Raw genomic sequence first — 25,466 nt, forward strand, 5'->3', positions numbered from 1 at the left:
AAAAAAAAAAATCCCCCATTTTAACTGTGCAATCCCTTTTGAACTATCACTTTACGTTTGTTTCTTCATGCAAAAGGCAAATAAGTGAGAAGGAAGTGATCAGACAGAGTTGACACTTACAGTCTATAGGTGAGGAGTGTGAAATTTCAGATTAGTACTGTATGTTTTCTATTTGAATTGTCTCAATATTTAAATAGGCTAATTCTTCAATCACAAATTAATGGAAAAATGTTAATGTTTCTTATAACTGAAAAACTAATATGATCCCCAATATTTCTTAATTTTAACAAATGTATTGGTAAACTTTACAATAAGGTTCCGTTTCGATACAGTTCACTCGTATTGCGTCGCTGGACGCGATGGGGAAAAACAAATTTTTATCTGAATGTTGAAACCTTTTTTATTAAATAAAGTAGTGAAACTGCACAAGCCATAGCAGTGCAGGAATTTGCGTTGAGTTTATTGGCTGAACAGTGACAACTCCACAAACCTATGGCGACGCAGCGTATGTGCGCGAACCAATCGGAGCGGGCTCTGAAGCCCGCCAGAATGGGCGGAGCATCCGTCTATAAGACGGGGCTCGTCTCGCCATAGGATTCAGATTAAATCTCCTTCAGCGATGATCGACATCTCTTCGCTGAACTCCTGGACAAGCTGAAGCCCTTCAAGTAGTAGAACGAGCCTTGCAGCGGAACGAGCTGACTCAGCGCTCTGCAATCAAGCAGACTACAGCTGCAAGCAGCCTGCTGATCGGCACACTCTCGAACAGGCTGACACAGCGCTGCTGACAGCTGATTTCAGCACTTCCCCTGCGGATATCCAGCTTGCATTCAAAGAGCAAATCTTTAAAAAAGCAAATTTCACGGCATTGTTGCAAATGTCGATCCCTCTGCACCCATCTGACGAGCACAGTAAGTGCGTCGCCTGTCTGGGGAAATCCCATGCAGAAGCCGTGCTCACCGAGATGAGCTGCTCTCACTGCGAGAGCATGAGTTTCTCCTCTCTACGCTAGCGGATCGCTTTCTTTTCAGAGAACGGCCCTGCCCCTCGTGCTCTCCCGTTTTCTTCCACCCCAAGCTGATACCAAACCAGTGTGAGGAGGAAGGTGGTTTCGACAGACGCTTCCAACACGGGTTGGAGAACTCTTTGCGAAGGCAGACCGACTTCCGGCTCCTGGTCGAGGACGAAAAAGCGGCTACATATCAACTGAGTGGAAATGCTGGTGGTTTTTCTAGCCCTCAAAGCCTTCCTACCAGACACGATAGGACACCGCGTCTTAGTCCGCTGGGACAACATGGCAGTGGTGTACTACATAAACTACCAGGGTGGACTCAGATCAAGGCCTCTGTACAAGCTGTCCAGAAGCCTCCTCTTATGGGCACATCGTAACCTGCACTGCCTGAACCAGGGAGCAGACATGCTGTTGACATGAGCAACCCTAGGCGGTTCTGAGAATATGGAGTATCTTCGGGAACTTTCACTGACCAATATTTTAGGTCAAAGAGCAGGGAATTGCTCTTTCCTCCAGTTGCGCTGCTCCCTCAGGTAATCAAACGGATCAGGGAGGACAGACGCTTAGTCTTTCTAGTGGCCCCTCTCTGGCAGACACAGCCTTGATTCCTTGAGTTGATGCAACTGTTAGCAACAGCCCCATTGCCAATTCCCCTGAGGAAGGACAACCTTTCCAAGGCGAAAGGAACGATTTGGCCTCCATGGCCACTCAACAGGAACTTATGGACCTCCCATCGGGAGTCCTGGACACTATATCTGAGGCTAGAGCCCCGTCCACAAGACGCCTCTACGCCTTTAAGTGGTCTGTTTTCTCCAACTGGTGGTGGTCATACCCCTTACACACTTAAAGTCTATGTGGTCTATAGCAGCATACCACGCTTCTGTGGCCGGCCAGATACTTGGCAGGAACAACCTGGTTGTTCGTTTTCTCAAAGGGGCTAGGAGGCTCAACCCCTCGTACCTCCTGTCGACGGCCCTTAGGGCCCTCAAAGGACTTCCCTTTGAATCGCTATAGTCGGTCGAATTACGACCACTTTCGCTTATGACCGCCCTCCTGCTAGCATTAGCATCGGTCAAGCGAGTGGGTGATTTGCAAGCGCTCTCCGTGAGCGCATCTTGCCTTGAGTTTGGGCCTAATGACTGCAAAGTCATCCTCAAACCAAGACATGGCTATGTGCCTAAAGTGCTGTCTACTCCATTCATGGCACAGGTCATTTCACTAACTGCTCTTCCCGTTTCTGAAGACGAGCGAGAATTGAGCTTACTCTGCCCCGTGTGGGCCCTAAGAGTATATACAGTATCAAGCCCTCTGCCAAGTTCAGACAGTCAGAGCAGCTGTGAGCTTCGTGTGTGCTTCAGAGGCCGCACCAAAGGGCACCCGGTCACGAAGCAAAGATTATCCCGCTGGATAGTGGACTCTATTGCTTTGGCCTATACTTCGATGGGCCTTCAATGCCCCATCGGTGTAAGAGCACACTCCACTTCTTGGGGGTGGTCCAGTGGTGTATCTATTGGCGACATCTGTGTAGCGGCCGGCTGGTCCTCGCCGTCCACCTTCACCAGGTTTTATAACCTGGACATTCCTGTGTTACAAGCACAAGTCCTCTCTATTTAGCTGAAGTTGACCTCGGAGTGACCAGCTAATATCTCCCTGGAGGCTCAGACCCAGGGTCCGAGACCCTTTTCTGTCGAGTGAATACTTTGCCCTTGTTTAGCCCTACTGCACTCAAGGCCCTTATTTCAAGTGTCTTAAGCTGGGGCCTTAGAACGATTGTCGTTCTGCAATTATAGCGGGGCGTGATTGGATTGGTTCCTCATCACGTCTAGCGACAATGCGAGTAAACCATATCGATAGGGAACTTACTCTGTTACTAACGTAACCTTGGTTCCCTGAGATAACGGGAACGAGTATTGCGTAGCTTGCCTTGCTATTATGCTACATGACAAGGCGTCCGTCGATTCAGTCGAGTTAATCTGAATCCTTATGGCGAGACGAGCCCAGTTTTATAGACGGATGCTCCGCCCAGTCTGGCGATCTTCAGGGCCCGCTCGGCTGGCTACCATCCAATTGGTTCGTGCACATACGCTACATCACCATAGGTTCGTGGAGTTGTCACAGCTCAGCCATTAGACTCACGCAGATTCCTGCACTGTTATGGCTTGTGCGTTATGCGTTATTTAATAAAAAGTCTTCAACATTCAGAGAAAAAGGATTATTTCTCCATCACGTCTAGCGATGCAGTACTCGTTCCCGTTATCTCAGGGAACCGAGGTTACGTTAGTAACCGAGTACGTTTCATTTGTTAACATTAGTTAACTACTTAGTTAACACAAACTAACAATGAGCAATACTTCTACAGCATTTACTAATCTTATTTAATGTTAATCTCAACATTTACTAAAACATTTTTAAGGTTAAAAGTTGTATCTGTTAATATTACATAAAAACACAAAAGCGTATAAAGGAGACAGTCATATAATTATGGATAGGGTCACAGGTTTAAGATCACACCCTTGAAGATCACAAACTTGAAGATTTTAATTGTCCAAAAGTGTAAATACACTTACTAATTCTTTATTATAAACATTTCCCCTTTTTTTTTAAAATAGTAATCAAAACTAAGAAATAATCAAAAATGTATTTGACAAAATATATTTAAATCTATAAAATATATTTGAGCTGCTTCTTTGTCCAGATTCCAGCTCTGCACACTCCGGGGCCCGTATCCCTAAAGAATTTTTGTGCAAAAAGTGGCTCCTAGCGGCCAAATTCTAAGAAAATTCTCAGAGTCATGACGTTTTCTTAGAATTTCCCCTAAAAGTGACACGAAAATCCCAGTTAATATAAAAGCTATTCCTCAAGATTCCTAGCGCTTAAAAGGGCTCCTAAGGCGAGATCTGCTAAGAGCAGGGAAGAGGACTTTTAGTGGCTTAGGAGTTCCCCTAAGCAGCTGCACAAAACCTTTTTTTCTCCATTTTCTGTGTTTGTAGGATATTTGTTAACAAGCCTTCATAAATAGACCAGCCAGGAATCACAGACATTGATAAAAGCTGAGCCGTGTTACCCTCGTTAAGACCACACTGAGTTGTAACGTTGCAATTTCTACTTCATTAAGGACAGCCCCTTGAGATAGGCCATCTTGTTTTCAATGGGGTCCATATGGGAGTGAAAGTACAAAATATGCCAGCTAGGATATTAATATGAGCAAATAAGACATGAATCATTATTTGAACAGGGTGTAATGAGCTTAAGTTTTCACATATTTTAGATTCTAATGTTAGGCTATAACCCCTACAGCTTACTATTCATTTTCCAGATATTTTCTTGAATGTGAAATATTATTTACAATTACAGTCTGCATACGATTAGAGTGTTTAATTATGTTTATTGATTTGAGGGTACATCCTTTGCTCATTATCACCAAAAGTTCATTTTCATCAAACTTGTAGGATCAACCAATCACGGCTTTTGAAATGATGACTCATACCTAGCAATGGGGTCAACCACACCTCCTCACTAAGATAGGATTTTCCATCCATTCCTTGCTCAGAGTTCACTGAAAATGTTCTGGAATCACTTCTAAGCTTAAACTCTTGGCAAGGAATTTTTAGGTTAAGTTAGGAGCTCTCTGAGAGGATTCTCAGAATCTTTAGGGATACGGGCCCAGGTTTCTTACACCCAACTTAATGAAGTGCATCCTGGGAAGCTTTTCTTTATCAGCATTGAAGGACTTCAGATGTGTGCTGGACACTTATTGGCTGCTTTTCCTTCCTCTGCTTCAACTCTTAAAAAAAGGTCTAAATTAATGTGTATCATTTATATTTTCCAACAAAATAAATTTTTTGCATTCAAGCATAACCTGTCAGGTCAAAAGTATAAGAGACAATTGTATAGCTGATAGGTTTATATTTTTGCATTTATAATATGTTAGATATGCAATTTTTTTGCATTGAACATTTAAAATGTACTATCACTAAAACCTTTAAACCCTTAAAGCACACTAAAACCCTAGTTTATGTCTTAAACCTTCTAGTTTATGTCTGTGTATTATGGCAGGAAAATAATATACAATGCTTCTTTTTATACAAATATTTTATTCAAGGTTCTGAACATGACCACATATCTTCTATTAAAAGATGACAATAAAAATTGTAAAAAAGTAAAAGATTAAAATAAAGAAAAAACCTATACATGTCATTAAGACCATTAAAATGCATAAAGACTGTAACAAAAAAATATGAGAGAAAAATGGTGTGCTGTAGTGTAAATGATCAGTCTTGTGACAATCCTTTTAAAAGTCTGAAGGGCAGCCTGTCATAGACACTCAGATACAGTGAACGAGCGCCACAGAGACGGCTGAACCCACAGCTAGCCCTAGCGTGAGGAAGAAGGACATGATGACACCTGCAGGTTCAGCCAGCTCCCGCGGCACGACTTTGGGCCCGTAGATCATGGGCAGTGTGCCCAGGTACCCGTTAGAAATCCCCAGCAGACAGATGAAGACCACGGGGAAGAGGTCATGTGCAAAAAATACATTGTGCAGGTGATACCGCGGCTGATAGTTGCAGAACATGAACAGAGGAACTAAGACGGTTCTGGAGATGACCAGCAATGGCAGCACGCGACTGGTCGGACCCGGCACTTGCAACCAGGCCGTGACCTGGCGGCCACAGAAGTCTGCAACATTGTACAGTAAAAAACTAGTCAGAGGCACAAAGTATGTGGTAGTCAAAGGGTTTCCAGAGTCTTTATTCATTGACTGGATTCCAGAGGAGACGGCGGGGAAAATCATGATGGAGATGAAAAAAACGTAGAAGACGCAGGCGCCCAGCACCCAGGTCTTCTTCAGGATGGGTCTGAGGGGGGGCACGGATACATCTGACGAGTCTGAGCTGCTGGTGTGGCTGTTAGACTCACTAAAGGGGGCAGCAGCCAGGTCCATGTAATATCTGAAAGACAGATTGACACCTGGTATTATGGTCAATGAAAATGAAAGAAAGAAAAGAAAATGAAAACTGCAATTCATACAGACAATGACTGATGAATACGTTTTCCAATTCTGCGTTAAAATTGTGTTGTGGGTCTTAAAGTAAAAATGTTTAGGTGGTGTAACTGTCTGGGTACTGAAATAAATGGTTTCATTGATTATTATATATTATTGTTATAAAATAATACATAATGGACTAATAATATATAATAGACAGATTTTTTTTAAATAGTATTTTGTCAAATCTTTTATAATTTCTATGAAATACTATACATTTCTATTGTCACAGCTAGTTGTGTTCGTTTCTGTTCAAAAACTCTTATTTTGAATGCTATTTCTGTTCCATTGCTTCTGTTTTTTTCCTTTGTTTATTTCATGTTTCCTTGGTTTCTAAGTATGTTTTCATCAGTTTCTATAGTTACAAATTATTTTCTTCACCTGTGTCAAGTTTAGTGCTTTTATTATATTGTGTTTATACTGTATATTTCTTCAGTTTGTTGTCTTTGTTTGAATACAAGACTGTTTCTTTGTGTTTCCCTTTTTGGATTATTCTTTTTGCTATCATCGTCTTGTGGATAATCTTGTTTTGGTTATTTAAAAAATAAAGACTGCTGCATTAAGACCCTCGCCTCTTCTACTGCTGAAACGTAACATCTATAAATAAATAATAAATAATATCAATGATTTTAAAACTTTTTTTCTTTTGTTTGAAAAGACAATGTAGTGCAACCAACACGTAGGAAGCCTTTTTGTGTTGTGATAAGAAAAACATAAAACTTAAATTAAATTAAATTAAAAACAGTAAATTATCTTAAGCAGAAAACCCCTGTAGGTTGTGCGTGAAGGTCACTATGTGGACTGTAAGGAGAGATCAGTTGATTTAAAAAAAGGTGAGGAAACACGTTGCCTCAAAATTATTAAGTAAATAAACTTCACGTGTAATTGAAAAAAATTATTTATGTGAACTTGACAATTCAACATAACTTAATTTTTTCAATTACGCATGGTTAATTTACTTAATAATTTTAAGGCAACAGGTTTCCTCGCTTTTTTAAGTTAAGTCAACTGATCACTTTTTACAGTGTGTTTAAGAATTATACTGATAAAAAAAAAAAAAGTATTTAATAATAGACTCTCAGTAACCATTTTGAGCATTTTGCCAGTGATTTGTGTGCTGTTGTTTTGTTATTGCTTTATTATTTTCCAAATTTCTCTTCTGCTCACCAAGACTGCATTTGTTTGCTCAAAATAACAATATTGTAAAATATAAATACAATTCAAAATGTTCTATTTGAATATATTTATTGCTGTGATCAAAGCTGAATTTTCAGCATCATTACTCCAGTCTTCAGTGTCACATGATCCTTCAGAAATCATTCTAATATGCTGATTTGCTGCTCAAGAAACATTTCTTATCATTATTGAAAAACAGTTGTTCTGGTTATTTATTTATTTTTGTAGAAACCATGAAATTTTTTCAGGATTCTTTGATGACTATAAAGTCTGAAAGAACAACATTTATATGAAATAGAAATCTTTTGTAACATAATAAATGTCGGTAGCTCTTTATTTTACAGTCCTGTTCCCCATGTACATACTATGTACGTATTATAGTAATTACAATAATTAGGGTAATAACTGTACTAACCCTGAACCTACCCCTAAACCTAACCTTAACCCATGTAGTTACCTTACATTACCCAGTACTTTCTAAGGTAAGTACACTGTAAGTAAACATACTGTAAAATAAAGTGCAACCTAAATGTCTTTACTGTTTTTTGATACCGGTAATTACCGGTAATGCCGGCATTACCGGCTTTTGATACCGGTAATGCATCCATGCTGAATAAAAGTAAAATTTTCTCTTTTTTTAAAGTCTTACTGACCCCAACATTTTGAACAGTAGTGTCTTCTAACCAAAAAAAAAGAAGAAAAAGAAAAAGAAACCGATGCTATATGCCATGAAAATAGTGCTGACCAAAAGAACAGACAACATTAAAATGATCTTCTTCAAAATAAGGATTTACACTCAATGATTTAGACAAAAACACAAAACATAAGTGATTCTCTTGCATCATTATTTAAATAATTTCTTGTGATTTAAACAAGTAATAATTAAATGATTTAGCGATACTGTCTTATGTGATATAATGGCATCATGTAAATTCAGCACTCTAGTGCCACTTAATGGTATCTCAGAGTACTGCATTTACACCAATAGTTTTAATCCAAAAATGATATCATCATTTACCCTTGTATTGTTCTAAAATCTTCTTTGCTTTCTTTCTTCTTTGGAACAAAGGAGATATTTAGCAGAATCTCCAAGATGCTCTTTTCCGTAAGATGAAAGTAAATGTTTGAATCTGAATGAGATTTCAGAGCTTTTCTTCCAAAAAATCCATCATATTGTTTCAGAAGATTTAGAATATCATTCACAAATCATATGAACTTTAATTATACTTTCATGGTTCTTTTACTGCATTGTTGTGGTTTGATAGAGTCTGGACATTGTATTGTCAGTGACATTGTATGGAAGAGAGATTCTGCTAAACTTCTCTTTTTGTGTCTGGCTGACCGACAGATTTGATAATCAGCATAAATGAGGCTGAAATGAGTTTCGTAGATGTAGGACTTAAAAAAAGAGAAATCCCTAAACCCAAGTGTATAACAATAGTATATTGGCACATCGTCAACTCCTGATCTCAACCTCACAACTGTGTCATGAAACTGTGGTGTCACGAAACCGCTGATGAAACTCAAGGATCCACTACCAGCAGCACAGTTCCTCTTTCTGCTCCCTTTCAACAGGGACACTGTGTATATCATGTGGTGAGGGTTTACGGCAGATACTCATGAGACAAATGAAAGAAAACTATGTTCCTTTTGTATTCGTAGGGTCAAATGTTTAATGTAGTGAAATGTTCATAATGGTTATCAAGTGTTGGGTGGTATGACGACATATACAGTGCAATGATGGAAATGTGTCAGCTGGTCTGTTCACACCTGAAATGTGTTTGTGCTACATGTTATGGAGACTCACTCACCTCGAGTAAGGCAGTGTGGGCAGCAGCAGGTACATGATGATACAGATAACAGTGAAGACGTCAGCTGTGATGAAGTACACCAGTGCACTGTCGGTCACGTCACTTGAGGCAGCCAGATCTACTATCGACGCCAATGCACTCAAAGTGCCGCCCATGGCCTGACCTGAAGTCAAAAGATGCAAGATTAAGCATGGTTTGTACTCGCCATGTCCTCAAGATCACTTGGTTGCATGTAACAAAAAATTATGTCATCACAGTGCTGGCAGACATGCACGTTGACTTTGCTAGACCCTATTTTGCATCGGTGTGCATCCCATTTTTTTTGTAACTTGAGCGAGCATGTTGTGGAAAGAAAGATGTGGAAAGAACATGTGATGTGGGAAGTTATTCAGTTAAAGATTACCTGGGAAAATGAATTAAAAAAATAAAATGATGTGCATGGGTAAATCATTTATAAATACTGCAATATTACATCAAAAACAAGAATTGCTCATTTTGATTTCATGGTGACGGGGGTTAGAATTGTTGCATATTAATAAAAAAATAGTATTCGAAAAAAGAATTGTTGCATATTTCCAGATAAATAGCCACAAATAAATGTAAAGAGATTCACAAATATTAAACAAATTCTCAAACAATTAGAATGAGATCCACAAATATATACAAAAGTTTTACAAAAGTGTATTCAATTCACAAATAAATAAAATGGGGTGAACCACAGCATGTTTAAAACTAGCAGGTACAACTCAATTCGCTAGAGAATTGTTAATAATAGCGGTTACAGCTGGGCTCAAGGTTTCAAACACGTCCTTGAAAACACGAGTTGGCATGACATCAGACTCACAGCTGGAACATTTAGCCTTGGAAACAATATCAGCTAGCGGAGCAGCGATAACTGGATGAAAACAAGCTAGCGAACCAGTTGGTGAGCAAATCAAAGGGGGATCATATGTTACTGGCTTAATAAAACTTAATTATCTAAATTTTTTAAAAGGTTCTCACAGTTTTCCCGAGATGGAACAAGAGAAGGAACTGGTAAGGGATTTAGCACTGAATCAAATGTCTTAAACAGCATTCTCGGTCGGTTAGCATTTTCAGTGATGAGTTTTGTGAGGAATTCAGACTTAGCCTCTTTCACTGACTTTTGGATAACTGGTCACTTGGAGTTCGTCTCTTTTCCACTTTCGCTCTGCCTTCCGACACTCTTGTCTAAGAGAGCGGGTTTTTATTATTTAACCAAGGCTGAGCAGTGCCCTTTCCCTTGGCTTTCCTGGACTTAAGGGGAGCAACAGAGTCTATCGAAATGGAGCAGGATTTAGTCAAATCCTCCACCATCTCTTCAACTCTAATTCGTCAAAGAAGATGGCATCCGCAAAGTTAGTTTGATAGTACTCTGAAAATAAACTGGCAGTGGAAGGTTGAATGAAACCAGAATAACTCACAAACTGAGAGCAAGTAGAGGTGGGAAAAACACAGACAGATTCAAACACGATTGGCAAATGGTCAGAGATAGCAGCATCAATCACTCTCAGATTTGTTATGGGACAACACCAAATCCAATGTGTGCCCCAAATTGTGAGTAGGGCTAAAAACTGATTGTGACAGATTTAAAGATTCAATGAGACATAAAAACTCTTTCACCGAAGGTTTAGATGGACAGCAAAGGTGAATATTAAAGTCTCCAAGAATCAACAGTCTATCACAACGAGACACAATATTAGAGAGGAACTCTGGGAATTGTTGAATAAAATCCTTGTTAAATTTTATTCATTTTATTAAATTTGATAAATCTTGAAGGATTATATGATATGGAAATGACTTATAATTTTTTCCCAGACCAGAATATTGAGACGATTTTCTTTTTCTCTGACTCTCTTTAGCCTATAGGGCTGGCCTAATGTGTTTTTGTCGAGGGGTCTAAGGTGACGCTAACTTCCAGGCTGGCCTACAAAAATGTGTCATCACCACAGCACTTTATTACTGAGACCACGAGAAAATAATGTTGTTCCCTGAACACAAGATCGCATGGCCACAACATAAGGATGTTGTTACCTTGATGAAATGATCTTTGGCCGCCTATGACTTATTATCACGTTCCCACGAGTTAAAATGTTTTGGCCACAATAAAACTAATTGAACCTAACACGTACCTTCCCAGTAACAGTAATAGCGTGTTTGGTTACTGACTCTGTTCCCTCCCTTAAATAAAACATGATTGGTTGGAGTGAGCGCGTGCTATGATTGGCTAAATATGAGTGGCTGTTATCTGATTGGCTAAAGTAGACAGTGGGTCGAGTCTACCTATTTGTGGGCGTCTTAACGCTAGAAATGTTTCAAAATCCACAAATTTGTGTAGCAGAGAATTCATAATTCGTGTTATGCGGTCCACAAAAAAACAGCAGGCAAAGTTGTATTTGTGACACGAACACATATTTGTGGATACTTTTTTATTTGTGACTCAAAATCTATTTATCTAGAAATATGCAACAATTCTAACCCCATACATTTTTTTGACATAAACACAAAAACTAGATTGAAGTTTGAGGATTGTTCTGCCAGACTACTACTTCTCACAGCTACTTTCAGTTTCTTTAAATCATTTTTTTCTCCAAACCTCACCCTATAATTTCAGCAAACAGTACAATGGCAAGAGCACTGACAATAAGGCTGTGTCCATCAAATCATTTTTTATCCAGCTGAAAACGCCTAGCTGTGGGTGCAGTTTTCCAGTTGAGATGCATTGATTGGCATGAAATGGAATATCCACGGCAGTGTTACTAGTATTTGATTTTGCAAATAGTTTGTTTCTGAATATAAAAATGTTGGCACAATGTAAAGTGCTTGCTCTGGCCCTTGTTTTAAATGATCTTGTTCCGTAGTTGTACTTCTTGTTGTCGTCTCTTGTCGTTGTACAAGAAGGACGTGACGGTGGTCAATTTCTGTTCCTCCGTTGACAGCTACGCAACTACCACTTTGACGCTTCAAAAAGTTCATTAAGAGATCGTAAAACTAATCCATATGAATTAAGCAGTTTAGTCCAAATGTTCGGAAGAAACTTCATTGCTTTATATGATGAACAGATTTAATTTAGGCTTTTATTCCCATTTAACATTAATCAGCAAAAAATAAAAATAGAAGCTCAACCGTACATGCTTGACGCGCAAGAACAAACCTCATTGGTTCTAGTGGAAGCTTAAATGTGCTGCGTAACATGAGAATGAACCTCATTGGTTCTTGCACCTCAAGCAAACATGCTTGAGCTTCTGTTTACCACAACTGATGTGTGAGTTGATCAATGTTTATATGTGAATAAAAGCCAAAACTCAATCTGTTCATCATATAAAGCGATTGTGTCTCTTCAGAAAATTTGGACTAAACCGCTCAATTCATATGGATTAGTTTTACGATCTCTTTATTAACCAAAGTGGTAGTTGCGTAGCTGTCAATGTAGGGAAAGAAAGCTCTCAGATTTCATTAAAAAGATCTTCATTTGTGTTCCGAAGATGAACGTTGAAAGTCTTATGGGTTTGGATTGGAGCGACATGAGGTTGAGTAAATGACAGAATTTTCATTTTTGGGTGAACTAACCCTTTAAATACGTGGCGCTCCCATTGAAAACAATTGAAAAAATACGTTAACCTTAGGAAAAAACACTTTGGTGGACAAACAGCCTAAATGTCTGAGGTGTGCGTGAGATAAGCGGAAAGTCTAGCCAAAAGTATTGTAACAATGTGCTGGTGGCATATGGGACATTTTTTATTCAGTCAACTCAGGAGAAAGTTCAGCTGTACCTGATATGATAGCTTGAGATATCCTCATGGGAAAATGGCCACTGATACCGAACACACTGCCAGAGAAGATGTTGGACGCCCCACTGACCAGCGCCACACTGGCCAGTGTACCCCCAAAAAACTGCATCATACAGCCAGACATGTCCACTTTCACCAGCACTGTGGTCACCACAAACACAACCAAGATCACCAGGAGAGAGAACAGTATCCGGACCCGAGAGGACAACCTGAAAGAAATACACATACATAAAACAGATACTTTTGCTAAAACGCTACAGAAAACGAGAATGCAGCAAATACAATTATTTGTATCTGTTATGCAGGTGACTCCGACCGTTTAAGTTGATGTGTGGCACCTTTAGATGTTTGTTTTTCCATACATTTATCATTATTAATCTGCATATTAAGAGCATTTCATAATAAACAATGTTATACTTTGGAGAATTATTTAAAGATAGCAAGGAATGACAAAAAACTTTGAAATCACTAGTTAACTTTGTTTTGTCCTCATGATGAGAGTTTTGATTATTAGTTTATGTACAATGTTTGTTTTTAGTAGTTTATTACTTTGTGCAAAATATGAAAATGGTCCATACTTTTCTTAAGAGGTAAACCCTGCACCCCCGGTATGTTTTCTCAGTCTCAAGGCTTCTATGTGCCATTCACATGTCTAAATGTAAAAAAAAAACAAACAAAAAAAACATCTGATCTAACCTTTTTATATCCATATCCAGTTGGGAGAAACATGTACTTTTTTTGGTAAATATAGATACAAATTCTTAGACATCACAACTTTGGCTCTTGGCCTCAGGGCCCAAGAATCTCATCTTTGATGATTATTTTGAGCGTTTAGGATGTTTTCTTTTACAAAGTACTACGACTGCCCCAATGGAAATGTACAACTGTTCCAAAAAAGTATTGTCCGCACCTCCGCTGGGAAGCAAATACAGAGACCAGACCTCTTGAAACTTTAATTAAATACCCCTGATCTAGAGATGTGTTTTGGTTTTTCTTGGTTTTTGCTATATATATATATATATATATATATATATATATATATATATATATATATATATATCTATAGGCACCATACTGCCATCAGCCACCCTGCTGTCTAGATACTGATATCAATACTGGTTACTGCTAGTTAAACCTCGCCAACACTGGTGCACCAATTAGGAAATTTGAGGCAGATGGTATATTCAAAGATCAGTGCACTCCTACTTGCCAATTATTTTTTTATTTTTTTACAGCAATTTCTTGCAGTGTAGGCTTATTGAAATGCTGCTTATGCTCCTTCAGTAGTTTGCAGAAAGTCAAGCAATGTTCTGAAGTCGATTTAGCCCCTGTTTACAGGTCGACATCAATGCCGAGGGCCAACATTATTTAAATTTTTTTGGGGCAATCCAGTTTGTATGATCCTATCACTCATCCCAATTCAGTTAGTTTTCACGCAAAACAGCAGTGTGCTCATCAAGCATGATGTTTCTCCTTTACTTGCTGGCCAAAAAGATCTCATTTGCAACTTGTATTGACTCTTTAAAATTAGAGGGAATCCTGGATGTCAACATGTGATGTTGGAAAACAGACACAGTGAATCTTTATTCTCTAAGAGTACAGGAATTGGCAACAGTTACAAAGATACCACAGTACACTTGAACAGGACACTGTGTGTGTTAACTGATTTAATTTAGGCTGAGACAGATGTTTTGTTTGTGCTGCACAAGAAGTTGCAACCATTTGCGCCTGTTTTAGAAAACATTTTAGTTTTTTTATGGGAAGACAAACAAATGCTACTTATCAACTGCTGTAGAATCTGAACTGCAAATCCCAAAGTCCCTCCTTGATTTATAGGCATTTGGAATCATAAAGCACATGCTCTGGCTGGATAATACAGAAAGTGTGCAGATTGTTTTACCTGTTGACCAGGAGGTAGTTGAGGATGAGACACAGCACTGATGGAATTGTGGAAGCGATGGAGATGTAACTCTCAAAGTAATCCTGGACACCAGACCCACAAAAAAACATCAGTCAACTCACGTTACTCAAAATCAATACATGTATCAGTGGTGTATGTAAGGGACAATGCCAGTACATTTTCCTAAATAACACTTATTTTATGGCTATTACTAACCCAATCAATAAATGGGCATGAAATATTATTATTATTATGCAAGAATAAATAGATAGCAGAATGATAAAAGAGGAAACTAGCACAGCTACATAAGGCAATGGTTACCTAGGACAACAGTCAATTACATAGTTAGCTTTAGGTCATTATACAAACATATCTGATCGCAAAATACCACAATTGACCAATCAGAATCAGACGTATTGCAGAAAGTATTCAGCTTTATTTTCATATCAAGTTGTGACAGACCAATAGGCTGCCTTGATTGGCTGCTATTTGACATTATTTGACATGAGATCATTACCTGATAATAGTTATTCTGTGTTTATATGTCCAGTATCAGATTTGTAAATAGATAAGATAACCCACATTTTCTGTTTCCAAATATTTTTGAGAAACCTTGTGTACAATAAAGGTTAATTTCAGCAATTTTATCGGTTTTTATTCACAATAATTAATAGTATTATATAATTTATTGACATGTATTGGTCACCCAGGTCTCTAGATATCATCCACTGAAAAACTTTGTACAAATTACAGACAGAAAAATATAGTAAAGATAAATGTTTATAGTTAAGAAGCCATAGGTATGCCCTGTTCTGTTGTTTTCATTGTGTTTTGGTTCTGTCCTGTGACCTAGTTTTCCTCAGTAATTTAGATTACTGTTGGAAATGTCAGAAGCGAAGACCAGGAGCTTTGTTTGTATCTGCAGCAGGATTTTTTCATCAAGTAGCTGCAGTCATCAAGTCTGAGGAGCTTTACATTGTATTTTATAGGCTTTATAAGTGGGCAGTCCTTAAAGGTGTTGACCTTACACAGCCTTAGAAGTGACTAAAACAAAAGCATCTAAAGACAATACAGGCAATTACCCCCGACTGTGAAGAAAATAGTACCCCAAATGGTATAAACAGTAGCTGGTCACGAGAACTAAGACTATGTAAACATTCAGTTTGACTCTCAGTAGGAAGATCAAAGACTGACAAACCCCCCCTCACTGGAAACTGATGCCATCATGTTCACCTTGAATGCCCAATACAGTGTAGTTCCCCTTAGTTTTTCATATGATGTCATGATGTGATGATTCTTAACTTTGATGATTATTTTGAGCGTTTAGGATGTTTTCTTTTACAAAGTATTACGACTGCCCCGATGGAAATGTTTTACAAATGACCTATTACTATCTGTTGTTGTCATGATGCATGTGAATCTCAGAGCTCGTGCAAACATATCCACATCGCTATGATCAGATGCTTCCTTAACTGCTGCTTTCTTACCGCTGTGTGCAGCACATATTTAAATATTCATCTAAACGTCTCTCTCAGCAGCGTAAAAGGCACATATCGCTGCAAAGGTATTTCCAACTTCTTACTTCTAAGCGAACAATAAAGAACTTTGCAATGAGTATATCAGGGCCTTGAATCACGTTCAGTCTCTAGGTATGTTACGTGTGCACGAGTACGAGCACGAGCATCAAGTTGCTGGCTGCAGTTCACTTAACCGCCACCGGTGTCGCTAATAACAAGTGTTTCTGAATTCTGAATTCTGCATATAACCCCTTTAAAGCTAAGCAATAAATATGTCAGTCATCCTTAGTGATGCATCTTACAATTCCTTGAGAAATATGCCACATGCTCAAAAGGACAGAGCTCATGTGCTCCTGATGACTGGCACGCACAAACACAAGTGGAAGAGTCTCATAATATGACACACTTATGGAAGTAGAATAATGTCAAATGTTTTTGAAATAAAAAGCCTGTTGAATTGCACTACTTGAAAAAAAATAGGCATTGCATTAACCATGCTTGCATTTTAATGCATTGTATTTTTAGTGCTTACATTTTTATGGGCTGAAATTCAACATGGTTGAATATTTAAGCTGTGAATATTTCAATTAAAAACATTTCAAACACCTTTTCATTATTAAAAATTCAATAATCCATATTCACCTTTCATATTTCACTTCCAAAATATTCAAACTGTTTAAAAATACAACCAATAATATTCAACAGGCAATTTTCGGTCCATTTTATTTCGCTTTGCAAATTCGCTTCCACAAATTCAGTGGTTCAAATTCGACAGTAAATTCAACATTGACGTCCAAGAACTGCAGGAAAAGCAGTAGATTGCCGAGCATACTCTCCATCTGCTGTTAGTCGACCTCACCAGCAGATGGTGCAAAAGCGCGTGTTGAAGACCAGCAACAGTTAGAACAAGTCATTCATTCATAAAACTCATTTACAGCAATGTAAGTGTATTTGTGATTATTATGACGGCTGTTTTATGTTAAATTCAGTGTCTTCACGGTTACTTTTCCTGTGTAGCCTACATGCATCTTTCTCTACCGTGAACGAGATTATAATGTTATTCCCCGATGCGGATATACAGATCCAATGTTACATTTTTGAGGTTGACATATATTTCTCTTGGTTGTTTAGTTGCCTTAACTTTATATTGTGGATGTGCTGCATGCAGGCTATTAGGGTTTCCCTCAATACTTAAGGATTCCCCTGCTGGACATATACAACGCTTAACGTAGCTTAATGGACTACAGTGATGTAAAAGACCAAACTCGCAGGCAAGCAGATGGACTCAGAATAACGCGCAAAGCTTAATGCTGAGCGTTTCCTAGTGATAGATTGGCATACAGATGGCTTGATGTTGGACATTCGAACATTTAGGGACCGTCTCTAAAGTGTATACGACTTTGGTATACACGTTTCTAACTCCGATAGCATTTGAATAGAACGACTTACAGTCATAAAACCTACTGTAAAGTGTTCATTTAGTGTCAGGCATAATGCGCACCCTTTGGATTTTTGATATTTATTCAAATAAATTTAAGTTTGCTATTGAAGTTAGAAACGTGTATGCCAATGTTGTATGAAACTTTAGAGACGGTCCCTAAATGTGCGAATGTCCAATGTCAAGCCAATTTTTACATTTAGTCATTTAGCAGAAGCTTTTATCCAAAGCGATTTACAGTTAAACTAACAATAGGAGGACAATATGCAAGTGCTGTGACAGTTTAAGCTAATGCAATACACGTATGCATAATATAGGTATGTGTTGATTTTATGCCAGTATATCACGAAACGCTCAGCATGAAACTTTGCGCGTTAAATTCATATTCTGAGTCCATCTTCTTGCCTGTAGCCTATATAATAGCCTATACAGCCTACTTCCCTAATAAGGTGCAAGATTGGTCTTTCATATCACTGTATCAACGGAAGGGAAATCCTTGAGTATGAGGTATTGAGGGAAACCGATTATAATCCTGTTCATGGTAGAGAAAGCTGATGACATGTAGAATACACAGGGAAAGTAACAATGAAGTTATTGAATGAAACATAAACACAGCTTTTGTGTGTTTATCATCTTTTCCGCATATACTGACACAGATAATCATTTTCATTTTATGAATGAATGTCTTCGTCAACAACAAGCGCTTTTGCACCATCTGCTGGTGAGGTCGACTAACAGCAGATGGAGAGTATGCTCGGCAATCTACTGCTTTTCCTGCAGTTCCTGGACGTCAATGTTGAATTTACTGTCGAATTTGAACCACTGAATTTGTGGAAGCGAATTTGCAAAGCGAAATAAAATGGACCGAAAATTGCCTGTTGAATATTATTGGTTGTATTTTTAAATAGTTTGAATATTTTGGAAGTGAAATATGAAAGGTGAATATGGATTATTGAATTTTTAATAATGAAAAGGTGTTTGAAATGTTTTTAATTGAAATATTCACAGCTTAAATATTCAACCATGTTGAATTTCAGCCCATAAAAATGTAAGCACTAAAAATACAATGCATTAAAATGCAAGCATGGTTAATGCAATGCCTATTTTTTTTCAAGTAGTGCAATTCAACAGGCTTTTTATTTCAAAAACATTTGACATTATTCTACTTCCATACACACTATCATTTTTACCATTTCCTGCCCTGTCAGATAAAACTAAAGTTTAAAGCAGAAGTGAGAGTGACAAACAGGGAAGAAAAGAAAAAAATCTAATCATACTTTTGAATTTGCAACTTATGCGTTTAGTCTCTTCAGAAAAAGCGACCAGATTTCTGTTTATGGCACCTTAACCAAGAATGCTTAACTTAGTTTAAAAGTTAATGATCCAAATACTAGAACCGATGTAAAAACCTGATGGTTTTTCTTTGTGTTTAAAATCATGTGATCTGCCTTTGACACCCCAGCAACTAACAGAGAAATACAAACATAAAAGCCTGCTAATTCAATATATTTAGAAACAAACATGAAAATGGGCGTAATTAGATCAACTGCAGTCTAGAAGGAATGACAACAGTAGGGGATGTGAACAACTATGGGGCCATTCACACAGAATGTCTTTTTGCTTTGAAAAACATGAGACGGGCAGTGGTACATTTTTGAACACGTGTGATGCACAAGATGCTGCAAAAAATGTGAGCACAATGGTGCGTCTAGTGTGTGTTTACATAGAAAAACAATGGAAAAGTAGCGTAGTGGAAAAAACACGTTCTGTCACGTGCAAATCAGCCCTAACACTATAAATCACACACTAATGCAACTAATGTCCCCATCTAAAGGGGACATGTTCTACCCATTACTACTTTCTTTTACCTTCCGTGACCCTAGAAAACAAAAAGAGGTCCTGTGATTCTGCACATGAAAAGAGCAGTTCTGTCAAATATCACAAGACCTTGAGAATGCTGGGGTGAGCAGAAAGCACAGAAACATTGTGATTCCTTTAAATAGTTCTTCAGTGTGGTATCAAGTAGGTGACAAACACTTTCTCTGTCATCTGACACGCTTTAGCAACATCTGGCACATGTCTGTGCAATGTACTGTATATACTGTGTAAAACCTACTATTCTTCAAAGCCGCACTGTAATTTTTTTCTGTAATTTTACAGAAAAAAAATCAATAAAACCTTTAAATTGCCACGGTAAAATCCTGTCCGTTGGTTTACTGTAAGTTCTGTCATGACAACTCTGAGTGTTTGGCTTGGTAATGGGTATGACAATGTTAATATATTTGGTCTTGGTGGAATAGATCTGCTACGATGCTTCTTCTGCAGAGCAAGAACAGGACTTGCTACTGCCAATACATACATGACACGCTGCTGTGAGCAAGTAAGACATGCTGCTTCTGTACAATATAGCGTACATGAATTAGCCGTAGCAAATCTATACAGGTGGAGCTGGGGAAGGTGGAGGGTTTCTGAAAGCACACTGCACTACTAAGTCAAATGCTAACCAAGTATTTGAAGGCTGAGCACACAAGCTTATCGGCTACTGATACAACAGGAACCAATCAGCTCTGTCCTATAGAGAATGATGTGATTGCAAGCAGATTGAGTTAAGGACCTATTAGCCTGCGCCAGCAAGAGTTTCATGACACAACTTTTAGTAAACGACTTAACATCAAATTATATTGTAAAATACTTTGCTAAATAATAATAAATAATGTGTTGCTAAATACTGTCAAATGTCAATAGTTTTGTATGTAAAAATTACAATATAATTTAAAGCAAAACAGTAAAATAAACTCGCAATTGTGAGAAAGAATTTAGAAATGAGAGATATAAACTCGCAATTGCAAGTTTCTGAATTGTCAGATTTCCCCCCCCATTTTTTTTTTTTACGTACATTTTCTGTTATTTATTTAATGTTTATTGCTTCATTTTAGTGTCATATGTGTTACGCTGATGGTGTTTTGTCTTTGTGTTTATGACCCTGTGCACCATGTTTTATGGAAAGGCCACTTATAGTTTTACCACCTGTATTATTGTGGTGCTTATTACATTTTTAGGTAAAAAAGCAATTTTTGGTACTTTAAGTAGATTAGTTTATAATTAACATTATATTGCTTAATATACAATTATAAGTTGTAAAATATTCAAAAATACACATACTAAAATACTGTCATCATATTTTTCATGGTGAATTTCTGGCAACCACGGCTGCCCGTTTCTTTTCTTTTCTTTTTTACAGTGTGCAAATAGATAAAATCATGTAAATTATAAACAAAAGATTTATTTAATTTTGTAACACACTTACGCTGAGGTCATTGTGAGGTTCCTCCTGACCAGCAGGGCTGGAGTTGTTGCTGAGCTTGTACAGCCAGTACTGTTTGGCTGTGATGAAGACATTCCAGGGCAGCAGAGAGCCGATGCCCATCAGGAAGAAGATGATGTACACTAGATTGTAGGAGTCCTCCGGGCAGCGACGGGTCGCCAGGGGTCCCGCTGGCTGCTGTCGGGACAGCAATGGGGAATTGTCGCCCCCCGCCGCCTCACCTTCTGAATGCTCTTCGTCAGACATGGAGGAGATGGCAGTGGGAATGTAGGAAGAGTTCGTGCTGGCCTGAAGAGACTTACCATCCATTCTCAAAGAGAGAGGATGGAGGAAGGGAAATCCAACGGATTGTATAAGTGAGGGTGACCAGGATAAACTAATGCTGGAAAAGAGAGAAAAAGAGGAGAAGGGTAAAAACTAGAAATTAAAAACTAGATTTTTACATTTTCAGAGTAAAAAAAGTGAGTGGTGCCTGTCCTTGCAAAGCTTGCCAATACAATAATGGGGGTAAACCGGTGTGAATCTTACAAAAACTGTCAGGAATATAACTATATGGACATTTTTTGCCCCAAAATCAAAAAGACCAAAAATGCATAAATGATATTTTGCTTATAAATTTTCATTTAATCTTTTAGCAGATGCTTTTGTCCAAAGCGACTTACAAATGAGGAAAACAATAGAAGCAGTTGAACCAACAAAAGAGAACAATATGTGACTCTTTTTGTCTTGTTTTCAGTCCAAATATCAAACAAATGATCAAATCAAGCAAAATGATCTGCCAATGGGCTAAGAGATCTTATTTTCAGATAATTTTGCTTGTTTTAAGATATTAAATATAATTTAGATATTTTTTTTTCCTCCCAGAAAACAAGACAAAGGGCCAGATTTACTAAACAGGGCTAATTATCCTGAGAAGGCAATTCCACAAAAGCGCCGATGGGAGTGGAAAGTTCAGCGCTTGATCTACTGACGACAAGCAAATTAAAGAACACAGAGGCAGCCAGATCATTTCCATAATGACCAACGCAATCCACCAATAGCAGAGCAAATTAGCATCTGGTTTAGGACATGCTTTTTTGGGGCATTGACGAGCGCAAACCTTAGTAAATCACCTTGCGTGATTCATTTCAATACTTTCCTCCCATAAATTTTGCGTCTGAAAGGGAAACTCCTACAAATGCTTTTGCAATAAGGGAGGCCAATTCTATTTTAAATAGAAATAGTTCTATTTAATTCTAAAAAAATATTTTTTTGATATTGGGACTGGAAACAAGACAAATACTGAGTATGAAAAGCATCTTTGGCAGTTAGTTCTTTTTTTTTTTAAAGTAGAAAACAAAGATACAATTGAAATAGAATAGAAAGTGGTACTAGTAATGAGTCAAGTGTTCTGGGCAGTGGTTTGGTGGTTTTCATTTGGACATAGAGAAACAAAGCTGCAACCGTGGGAAGCAACTAAAGCTTTTTTTGCCTCAGGCATTTTAGAATGACTAAAACAACTTTTGAGATGGTGTCCAATGAGATTTTTAGTGCAGTTATCTAATCAAATGAATTTTTTTGTTGCACATTAATGGTAAATGCGTTTCCACTGTAGTTTATGAGCATGTCTTCATAAAAAAATATCCACTTCAACTAAGTGCAGTTTGTTGTTGTTGTTGTTGTTTTTTAAGCACACCTTACCTGGTGTTTCCATTCAGCATATCTGCATAAGAATACATTGGTGCTTGAGAAAGGCTATTCAGATCTCTAGACATGGCTCAGTTTCTCCCTTTTGGGATATTTATGCCTGTTTATCATCCACCAGGCGAAAATCATAAGTCTGATAAAAAAAGTAAAATAAGTAACTCATGATTTAAAAAGTAATCTAATAGAATGCCTTACCTCCATAAGTCACATGATCATGCATGTCCATGTTTGCTTAAGCAATAAAGAGGAAGGAATTTCAAAAATAAAACAACCACTACAATAAAACACAGAATCCATAAAAAACGTACCAGACCGTCAGCCCCTCTGCTGCTGTGAGATTACTGTCAGTCTGCTTTTAAAATCAGTCTGCCATTCTGGAGATGCTGGCCGCTCAGATCATGAGGAAGAAAGAAGGAAACACTCCGTCAGGACTCACAGCGCTGCAAGAGACATGAGAAAACACCTCCACCACATTACTCAAAGTACAGCATGTGAGCCAGTTACACAGAACAATCTGTCTCTATCCCAATCCCCTCTGATGCGTCACTCAAGGAATGCTGGAGTAACTGGTAATGCCTTATGTGCATTTGCTCACACTAATTACAAAATTCTCACATGCTCTTCCTGTACTCCACTCAATCACATGACACCAGACTGACATTTACCTAGAAGACTACAGACATACCCACTGTGTTATAACAAATTTCACTCTCTAATATACAGCTGATAATATGATATCCTCATCAATGAACAGTGCACATTTACTATTTTTTATTACAAGTTTAAATAAATATTGTGTAACATAAGTCTTCATTTAAATTCATAAATTTTGCCTTTATTTTATTTACTAGCATTAAATTGCACTGTTGCCCATTGCTCACTCTCCCAGCTAACAGGGAACGTTCTCAGAACTTTCGCCAATGTTCTGGCAAGGTTCTCTCAAAGTTATGAGCAAACATTCTTCCAGTAATGTTAATATAATGGTTGTTATTTATACATCGTTTTTTTTTACATATTAGTTGCACTTTCGTTTAATGTTTTTTTAAATGTTACTACTTGTTTCAGAACGTTCAGAGAACATTCAGAAATAACCTTTTCACAACTAATGGGAATGTTAGCAGAACATTCTTAGAACATATTTTTGTTAGCTGGGCTGCTCTGTCAAAAAAAGACAACAGTCATTCACCAATAGTAACGGTGGCAAATACGATCACTACAGTGCAAAAGGTTTTATGCAGAGCCATTAGAAAGATAAGATGTCATTACAAAAGGGTACAGTTGATAGTGTTCGATGGTAAAATCATGGAACTAAATGATTACCATACACATGTAATATAGAGTTCACATGCTACTACAAAGAATACTCGACAATATAGACACCAAGAAAAAAATATGTATTTATTGGAAGCTGCTCGTTCATTTAGTTCTAAAGTTCTCAAATATGTTTTACTGAAAAATGTACTTTCTCTCAGAGGTTTTTCCTAAAATTCATTAGAAGAAAAAGACAAACGAGACAACTGTTGGCATACAGTAAAAGAGTATAAACATATAAAATCAGTGTGAAGAGGAGCTCGGATAATTTGTTCTTGTAGAATTTGCAGCAACAAAATGTATCAGTTTGTTCTCTCACTCTCAATGCTGTCTGGGAGAAACAAATGAGATCATAAAGAGGGTTAAATGTAATTTTGTTCTTTCCTATAGGTGCTCCTAGGCAGCAGCATTTCTGCTTATCGTGAATCGTGATACGTCGTTGGTCAGCTGGGTTTCGAGACAGCACATGTCACTCACCCAATTCCGAAACAGTGAAGGGAAGTGTTTCAGTATGACAGGAAAGACAGATTCAGCATTTTTAAAAATGTGTAGGAAAATGACATTTCAAACAGAAAACCAAGTTATAGCTAAGAAAAGAAATCAGAAGTCAGACGAATGATATACAAAGTTGAGGTAAAGTTACTGTATAGTAATAAATGTAACGTACAGCTGTTAAGAGAGACGAAACAGCTGTTTTGGAGGCTATATAATGACAATATTACACTTACACCAGATAAAAGTCTCGTGTTTAACCTTGTTTAGTCTAATGTTTATCGCAATCAGGTGACTAGTATATGACATTCCTTCACATATGAATCAATTCAAACCTGCTGAACTAGGTTGAACTGCAACAGTATGAATTTGCACGTAAGATACTCACCAATAGCTTGATTTGAGCTGAGTTCATCTTTCTTGTACCTGGTTTCCACATATAGACAATAACTACACACTCTGAGTCGACGTGGTGCCCATTACACAAACATAGGAGAGTTCACAACAACAACATTCGTATAGTGTACAGTACAGTTCACTTGGTGTAACAGTTATAACACGAATTCAAATTAAAAGCTTCACGGCAAGTTAAAAGTCATGTAAGTTAACCAAAAAAGAGACACATTTATGATAATGAATTCTGTGTTCACGAAATTGCAGTCAGCAGAGGATTTTATACAGAAAGAGTATACAAAATAAAGTCTCAACAGGTAGATTATTTTAACTTTAAATTTAAAGGTAAACCCATTTGTCCTCTTACAACCTGAAACATCCACTAATAAAGTAAGGTAAGTTGATGAGTAATAAATAATAATATATATTTTTTAGAGTAATACACATTATTTAAGTGTGCCGTGTTTATCAGTGTAATACTTACTTAGTGTATTATTGTAAAAACACTGCTAACACCCAGTAAATTAAAATGTTTTAGATTTCATTTCGCAA

At 37.7% G+C, this 25,466-nt stretch overlaps 1 protein-coding gene and 1 long non-coding RNA gene across 3 annotated transcripts in view; both read right to left on the bottom strand.

Annotated features, from left to right (window-relative positions):
- LOC309487122 overlaps positions 1-25,466 on the bottom strand; it is a 66,108-nt gene that overhangs the window by 21,363 nt on the left and 19,279 nt on the right. The gene's annotated exons all lie outside the window — the stretch shown is intronic.
- Positions 5,087-25,258, bottom strand: slc29a3 (solute carrier family 29 member 3). Of its 2 annotated transcripts, XM_082153942.1 has the most exons (7): positions 24,910-25,258; positions 23,027-23,158; positions 21,015-21,414; positions 14,753-14,835; positions 12,835-13,061; positions 9,044-9,206; positions 5,087-5,961 (listed from the first exon to the last, which is right to left on the bottom strand). In XM_082153942.1, exons 3-7 carry the CDS (start codon positions 21,339-21,341, stop codon positions 5,337-5,339), a joined length of 1,425 nt encoding a protein of 474 aa, XP_082010068.1. In that variant the 5' UTR covers positions 21,342-21,414; positions 23,027-23,158; positions 24,910-25,258; the 3' UTR covers positions 5,087-5,336. The 2 variants fall into 2 exon arrangements, with proteins under 2 accessions (XP_082010068.1, XP_082010069.1); XM_082153943.1 differs by lacking the exon at positions 24,910-25,258 and having other exon boundaries at positions 23,027-24,470.

Source organism: Leuciscus leuciscus, assembly GCF_965113295.1.
Source record: "Leuciscus leuciscus genome assembly, chromosome: 22".
In the NCBI taxonomy this organism is placed as follows: Eukaryota; Metazoa; Chordata; class Actinopteri; order Cypriniformes; family Leuciscidae; genus Leuciscus; species Leuciscus leuciscus.

Excerpts from the sequence above, each read along its gene's own strand:
- slc29a3 (XM_082153942.1), bottom strand. The coding sequence starts at position 21,341 with ATGGATGGTAAGTCTCTTCAGGCCAGCACGAACTCTTCCTACATTCCC. Across the intron at positions 13,062-14,752 it reads AACTACCTCCTGGTCAACAG|GTTGTCCTCTCGGGTCCGGA; the intron begins GTAAAACAATCT and ends TATTTCTTTCAG. Across the intron at positions 5,962-9,043 it reads CCCACACTGCCTTACTCGAG|ATATTACATGGACCTGGCTG; the intron begins GTGAGTGAGTCT and ends TCTGTCTTTCAG.